Consider the following 7,622-nt stretch of genomic DNA (forward strand, 5'->3'; position numbering starts at 1 on the left):
GAACGTCTCTTCATATGAAGTTTTCAAGTTATGAAACGCCTCAACATGAAAATATTGCCTCGAGTTACGAAAGAAATTTCAAGATACGAAAGGTAAAAATACAGTATGGGTTGCAACATGCAGCTCTGAGTTTACTGAACGCAACATACTTGGAGCTGCTCTGCCATTGGCTATTACCCAGCATCATCCTGGCATCCCATTGGCTATGAGGGACCTTTCCCGTATGTGTGTAGATAGATAAATAAAAATGTGTCGATGCAGCGGCCTCGTCATTCGCCTCTCAAACCATGAGGCGTTCCGATAGTTTTACATAAATGTGAATCACCCAGAAAAAGTGTTCACCAGTCGGGCAATCGCTCACGACGCTGATGTTTGCCTTGGACATTTTCGGAGGATTCTTAAAAACTGACAAAAGCAAGCGTCCTTGGATCGGTTCTTTACAAAACGCCAGGCAAAACCCACTTCTGAGAGCGAACATGAACTAAAGAGGACAAAAAACGATGAGGACGCAGTTGAAAGTTAAATGACCATCATTTTTATTCTTTGCTTTTTTTACATTATGCACAACTCTCATATATTGTTCAATAATCTAATTTGTAACATGTATTTGTTACATATTTTGATGCATTTTTATGCTTTGGAAAACATTTATGTCTGAATTTTGAGGGGGGCTTGGAACGAATTAGGGCATTTACATGGAAAACGCGTCTCTATTTAGAAAATGTTCTTGTTTAGAAACCTCTTCCGGAACCAATTAATTTCGTGAGTAGTAGAGGTACCACTGTAGTAGAATAGTTTTCAAAATGGTTCAGCCCTGCTTTTGAGTGTCTATTTCAAAAGACCGTTTGAACGCGGTAGATAAATTTGTTGCCTCTTTCTGTCCCCAGACCCCCACCACAGGGACATGTACACCAACAGCAGCGATTATCTGGCCCTACTCAACAGCGACAGACCCAATCCAAATTCTACAGGTCAGCGAATTCCTCTTCTTTGAATTCATCCTGAGGTTCGGTCGGTGGAGATCAGATTGCCTGCAAGTGATTTTGACTATGTGACACATATTGATCAGTACCCAGTAACCACAAAAGTCAGAAACGACAACATGGTGTCCTTTGGAGATATAAGTTTTTTGTACACACACACACACACACACACACACACACACACACACACACACACACACACACACACACACGAAACATATATGTCCTCTCCCATCCCGCAGAATGGAAGAAGAACTTCTTAAGACTCAACAAGCTGGTGCTTGTTGGAGGGCCAGATGACGGAGTCATCACTCCCTGGCAGTCCAGGTGAGTTCAATGTTTGGACTAAACTCTTTTCCACACATTACTTCTGCTTTTAAAGTCAAAAAGTGTTTTCAGAGAATACTTGTCCCCCCCCCCTTTGCATGTGGATGAACAGATGACACTCATGTGATGATCACACACACATTCTGTGTTCCGCTTGTCTTTTAGTCAGTTTGGATTCTTCGACGACAATGAGACCGTTGTTGAGATGCAGCGACAAGGCGTGAGTAAAATATTGACACAGTATGGCCTTAAACGCTTATTTTTCATATTGCGCCATTGCTATTTAATGGATTGTGCTTTGCATGACACTAAAGTTGCAGTCTAATTGTTTTCGCCGCGAGTGATTAGAAGGAACTGGAGAAAAGCTAACCCAGAAGAACTAAAACTCCATTTTCTTGATCCAGGTCTACTTAAAGGATATCTTTGGTCTGAAGACGCTGGCGGCTCGTGGCGACCTGATCTTGTGTTCTGTTCCATACGTCCAACATGTCTGGTGGCACTCAAATGAGACTGTGTTTCACACTTGCATGGAGAAGTGGCTGGTTTAGAGCCAAAACGTCAACATTTTTATGAAATCAGCTCCACGGGGGGCGGGGGGGGGGTGTCCTCGGAATTACAATGGGGGTACGTTCCTTCAGCGGCGACGCAATCCAAATGTCCAAGTCAGTCGGACTGCGTCGTGGTCTATCGCTAATCTCTGCTGATCTAGTAGTCAAGTCAAAAACAAATGGAAAAACTAAAACCAAGTACAGCGATAGCTTTGCTGTGCCACGTGACAAAGTATTCTTACGCTGCTGAGCAAACAATTTTGAATGCCTTCTCCAAATCCACAAAAGCACATGTAGACTGGTTGGGCGAACTCACATGCACCCATGAGGACCCTGCTAAAAGTGCATTGTTCCACGGCCCAGAACGAAAACCAAATGTTTTATTTTAGAGAAAATGTTTGGATTAAAAGAAGGGAAAAAAAGAACAATTCTAAACGAGCGATATAAACAATTCATGAAAAAAAAAGTAAGTACAGCTGTAACTGAGCCCGTCTTCAGTGCAAACTGGTTAATACATAGTTGTTTTGATTTGGGGATTTTTGGGGGTAAGAAGACATCGAAAGCACAAACTAACACCCGACATCACCTTTAAAAATTTTTATGAACCCGGCCCCGGGGGGGGGGGGGGGGGGGTGTCCTCGGAATTACAATGGGGGTACGTTCCTTCAGCGGCGACGCAATCCAAATGTCCAAGTCAGTCGGACTGCGTCGTGGTCTATCGCTAATCTCTGCTGATCTAGTAGTCAAGTCAAAAACAAATGGAAAAACTAAAACCAAGTACAGCGATAGCTTTGCTGTGCCACGTGACAAAGTATTCTTACGCTGCTGAGCAAACAATTTTGAATGCCTTCTCCAAATCCACAAAAGCACATGTAGACTGGTTGGGCGAACTCACATGCACCCATGAGGACCCTGCTAAAAGTGCATTGTTCCACGGCCCAGAACGAAAACCAAATGTTTTATTTTAGAGAAAATGTTTGGATTAAAAGAAGGGAAAAAAAGAACAATTCTAAACGAGCGATATAAACAATTCATGAAAAAAAAAGTAAGTACAGCTGTAACTGAGCCCGTCTTCAGTGCAAACTGGTTAATACATAGTTGTTTTGATTTGGGGATTTTTGGGGGTAAGAAGACATCGAAAGCACAAACTAACACCCGACATCACCTTTAAAAATTGCAAATGCATAAATGTATAGGTTTACCAGCATTTAAGCTATTCCCTAGAAGCATAATTTATTTGCAGCAACTCCAGAAAGAATTGTTGAGGACATCTGGGAGGGATCATTTCCATGTGTGTCATAATTCTTGGTCACGCACAAAGTGACACAGCAGTGCCTGAGTGACATTCTGTCATCTTGTGTCATTGCCTTACTTCTACTTAACGTTTTTTTTCCCCTTTTTGGTAAATATTATGATTTCCCATGTTTTCTTGTCATTAACGATAGCTATATTATGAGTAGGACCCGTTTTAGTAGATGACGCCTTAAATTTCCCCCTACATGCCTCAGTGTTGTATGTCCTTATACCGTAAGTGCTAATGATCGTGCTCAAACAATGGAAGGATAGAGCCTTGAAATAAATAACCAGAGTGCAGTATTATGGAAATGCATACTTGGCCACCTCTGTCAGATAGGATTTGCACATTGGCCGTCGATAAGATGATCATCATAGGAACTTTTAGCGTGGGTGGATTTGAAGGGACTTGTATTACACTTGCTAAAAGGAATTATCAACAGATGAATTAAAGCATGAAAGGGACACGTTTTACCGAGAAGGGAACGTGAGAAGATCTGTTTGACGCTTTTAATTGTACGTCATTTTGTTGGAATATTTTGCATTCATTGTATCATGTACTGTATGCTTGCCCAAACTCATTTTCATAACTGTTTTGGTTTGAAGGGATATTATGTTCATCGTCTGCCTCTACAAGTGACAAAGTTGTACTTTTTAGTATTATAAACAGATACAGCTATTTTGACATTGTCCTAAAATGTTGTGTAATCTACTGGAGAGAGGTGTTAAACGTCTTTCCTCAATAAAAGCTTTTAAACATGTGCTTTGAGTGGTCCAATTCTCTAAATAATGTGTTGGTACACAAATAGTACAGGATTAAAAAAAAAACGGCTTGAATATTATTTTAGTATATATTTATGAACGTTATTCTGTATTGTTCTAAACAGCTCAGAGAAGAAGCAGCAGAAAAACATTTTCATGTAACTGGATTCTGACCTGTCAGCTGATTTCCTGGGGATGTTCTTCACGGATGTGCTGCTCCAACATCTTGCTCCAACCTCTTTGTTCCGAAATTTGTTCAAAAGGAAAATGCTTGGGAACCAGTAAACGTCCAAGACCTGTAAAGTCATATCGCAAAGATTTTTCAGTGTGTTACAATTCCTATTCCCTTGGTAATTTGTTCTGTAATATATACACGTCACCTCTGGAAGTTGTCAAACACAGTTCGGCTAAAATCGGCTTTTAATTACTCATTCCGAGTCTTTCCGAACCGACTGGTTACCGGAAGTGACGTTTTATTAACCGACCACGACCAGGACGCTACACCATAGAGATACTTTACAACTTACATGTGCTACACAACACAGTACATTCAATTGAGAGCGATTTGCCGTGTCGGGCAGCTTGCCGTGTCGGCAGAATAAACACATATGACACTACAGCCATTTTTTTTCCAACGGCCCAAATCATAATCACCATTATTCGGTGTCGTAGGTGCATGCTAATGACTCCTCACCTCTTCCCTACGCCGCCACTGGTCACGTACTTCTTTATGTGGAAAGCTGAAGAAACTTTTACCACACCCTTCACCATTAGTGAAACCAACTGTCACTCAATAAATAAATTATTGTTTAATTTCTAAAGCACATGAAGAGCATTTAACACAAAGAGCACACAACCGCATTCCACAGGTGCTCCTAAATTGTTTGATTTTGTGACGTCACAGCCCCGGAAATACCCGAAGACGACAGGGCGCTGTCGACCAACGGTTTAATCATTTTTTAATGACAGTTATACATTGTAAAAGGGTTCAGATTTTTCAAGAAAAACATTTCAATCTATTCTTTTGACTCACTTTCATGGTTTTATGGGGAAAAATGTTTTAAAAATATAAATAGACCCCACAACGCATTTGTCCGATATTTTGGGGCTTTTAATTGGTTTAAATATGTGTTAAATTACAGTCTTTCCTCAATAAAATGCTTCAAAAGTGATCTGAGCAATACTTTATAGAAAATAATGCATCGGTACATACAAACACGAGCACTGCTGCGAATCAAATAATGAAAAATCCAATCAAGAAATGTAGCCAATCACGCTGAACATTTACCCGCACAGTACCAAAGTAAGAAAAATACATTTCCCAACATGCATCGTGAACCGGAAAAACGCGTCCATCCAAGCGGATATGTGCGAGCATCGCTGCTTGAAGGCCCTTTTCCGCCTCTGAGAAGTGTGCTTCGGACCGTCAGACACCAGTGAGTGAAATCTACATTTTTCGTTCCATTTTAGAACCCACAAAACAAGTGTTGCGGCATCAATCGAAATAAAATAAACTCTTGGTGTTTCCAAAAGCTGAGACGTGCATAGCATTGCCGTGGAATGTCCTAATTTCCCCCGAAAGTTTTTCGTCTGCATAACAATGCTAAGCGCTAGCATGTTGCTAAATTTTAGCCCATGTGGAAGCTAGCTAACGAGCGGCTAGCCACCTTTCACTCTACGTTCTCCATTGTTATTACGCTCCTGCTATTACTGTAACATAGTTGGCAAGTCTCACCTTAAATTTGTTGGAAGTCGTTTGCGATGCCTTGTTTTAAAGTTAATGGCTAGCGTGCTGGGAGACGCGCGTCCATGAAGGCCCTGCTTGGAAAAGACAGTCATTCAGTCGTTGCTCTTTGAACTTTATGTAGTTGCCGCGCCACCTGGGTAACGTGTTAAGTGATGTATAGTCATCCAATTAATTCAAACATAGGTTTTAGCCCTCTCGGCAAGCTTCAGACAATTTTGAACCACTGTACCCTTTTGGTTATGCGCAGTTTCCCAAATACCGTTTTCATTTGAAAATCCCCATGAACCACTATATAGCAGGTGAGCAGAGTATTAAATCATTTTACTGTGCACAGTGACTGAGTGGGAGACTGCACCGGCAGTGGCTGAGACTCCTGAGATCAAGCTGTTTGGCAAGTGGAGCACCGATGATGTCCAGATCAATGACATCTCCCTGCAGGTGAGCGTAGCACTTCGTTCAACTTTTTGTTGACCAAAGCGAGGCTAGAGTCACACCTTGGCGTTGTGTTGTTGTCCTGGTGTGCTAGAGCACTCGCAGAATAACGTCTCTGCTTATTCGTTGGCTGTCGTCTCCAGTGGTTCAGCCAATCACCAGCTTAGACACACGACCTGTTTAAGAGGCACCTCAAATGTCGAGAAATGAACTCCAGCGTGCTTAAGTTGTTTAATTGCTCTTTTGGGTTGCAGGACTACATTGCCGTAAAGGAGAAGTACGCCAAGTACCTGCCGCACTCTGGCGGCCGCTATGCCGCCAAGCGTTTCCGCAAGGCCCAGTGCCCCATCGTGGAGCGTCTGACCAACTCCATGATGATGCACGGCCGCAACAACGGCAAGAAGCTGATGACCGTGCGCATCGTCAAGCACGCCTTCGAGATCATCCACCTGTTGACCGGAGAGGTGCCGAATCCTTAATTTGGTTCCCAATTGAAAGAATCAAGTTTGCTTTCAATGACATCTCTGCAAAGCGAGGCTAGAGTCACACTTTGACATTGCATCGTTGTCCTGGTTGTGCTAGAGTGCTCGCAGAGAAAATATCCCTGCTTATTCATTGGCTGTTGGCTCCAGTGGCTCGGCCAATCACCAGCTTGGATACATTACCTGTTAGATGACCAGGTTTTTAGACTCTGTCCCATTATTCACGTTAAAAAAAAAAAAAGCTTTGCATTTGTTTTTGTACTCGGGTGAGAGCAATGAAAGTATTTGGTGGCATCTTGGCGCCAATGAACTATTTAAGGAGTTAACATTTTTAGCAGAAGGACTGCATCAATTATTTCCTAACATTCATGACTGGATGGTTTCTAACAATGACATGTGGTTGTATTTTGTTGTAGAATCCCCTCCAAGTCTTGGTGAACGCCATCATAAACAGTGGACCCCGTGCGTTTAAAAAAAAAAAAAAGCTTTGCATTTGTTTTTGTACTCGGGTGAGAGCAATGAAAGTATTTGGTGGCATCTTGGCGCCAATGAACTATTTAAGGAGTTAACATTTTTAGCAGAAGGACTGCATCAATTATTTCCTAACATTCATGACTGGATGGTTTCTAACAATGACATGTGGTTGTATTTTGTTGTAGAATCCCCTCCAAGTCTTGGTGAACGCCATCATAAACAGTGGACCCCGTGAGGACTCCACCCGTATTGGCCGCGCCGGTACAGTCAGGAGACAGGCCGTGGACGTGTCGCCCCTCCGTAGAGTCAACCAGGTAACGCAACCGCCCTAAGACTTCCCATGCCGCCGCAATTTTTTTTTTTTTTCAAAGTGAGGCTAGAGTCACGCCATGACACCTATTGTTGTCCTGGTGTGCTAGAGCACTCGCAGAATAAAACGTCTGTGCTTATTCATTGGCTGTAGTCTGAGGTGGCCCAGCTAATCACCAACTCAGACACATCACATCGCCTGCGTAGCCTTTTTTTTTTTTTTTTTTTTGTCCCCCCGGATTCCCCCATAGCAATTTTTTTCTTT

The 7,622-nt window shown here is 42.3% G+C and overlaps 2 protein-coding genes across 2 annotated transcripts in view; both read left to right on the top strand.

Moving 5' to 3' along the window:
- Nucleotides 1–2,449, top strand: part of ppt2b (palmitoyl-protein thioesterase 2b) — a 5,100-nt gene extending 2,651 nt beyond the window's left edge. The window contains exons 4-7 of the mRNA XM_019870782.1: nt 867–971; nt 1,226–1,310; nt 1,476–1,530; nt 1,715–2,449. Of these exons, the coding sequence (XP_019726341.1) occupies nt 867–971; nt 1,226–1,310; nt 1,476–1,530; nt 1,715–1,858 (389 nt within the window). The 3' untranslated portion in view covers nt 1,859–2,449. The remainder of the gene's footprint in view (nt 1–866; nt 972–1,225; nt 1,311–1,475; nt 1,531–1,714) is intronic.
- A 2,789-nt stretch (nt 2,450–5,238) lies between these two features.
- The window catches only part of rps5 (ribosomal protein S5), a 6,342-nt gene continuing 3,958 nt past the window's right edge, over nt 5,239–7,622 (top strand). The window contains exons 1-4 of the mRNA XM_019870795.1: nt 5,239–5,349; nt 5,995–6,098; nt 6,347–6,556; nt 7,234–7,362. Of these exons, the coding sequence (XP_019726354.1) occupies nt 5,349; nt 5,995–6,098; nt 6,347–6,556; nt 7,234–7,362 (444 nt within the window). The 5' untranslated portion in view covers nt 5,239–5,348. The remainder of the gene's footprint in view (nt 5,350–5,994; nt 6,099–6,346; nt 6,557–7,233; nt 7,363–7,622) is intronic.

This window comes from Hippocampus comes, unplaced genomic scaffold (genome assembly GCF_001891065.2).
Source record: "Hippocampus comes isolate QL1 unplaced genomic scaffold, H_comes_QL1_v1.1 scaffold35, whole genome shotgun sequence".
Lineage (NCBI taxonomy): Eukaryota > Metazoa > Chordata > Actinopteri > Syngnathiformes > Syngnathidae > Hippocampus > Hippocampus comes.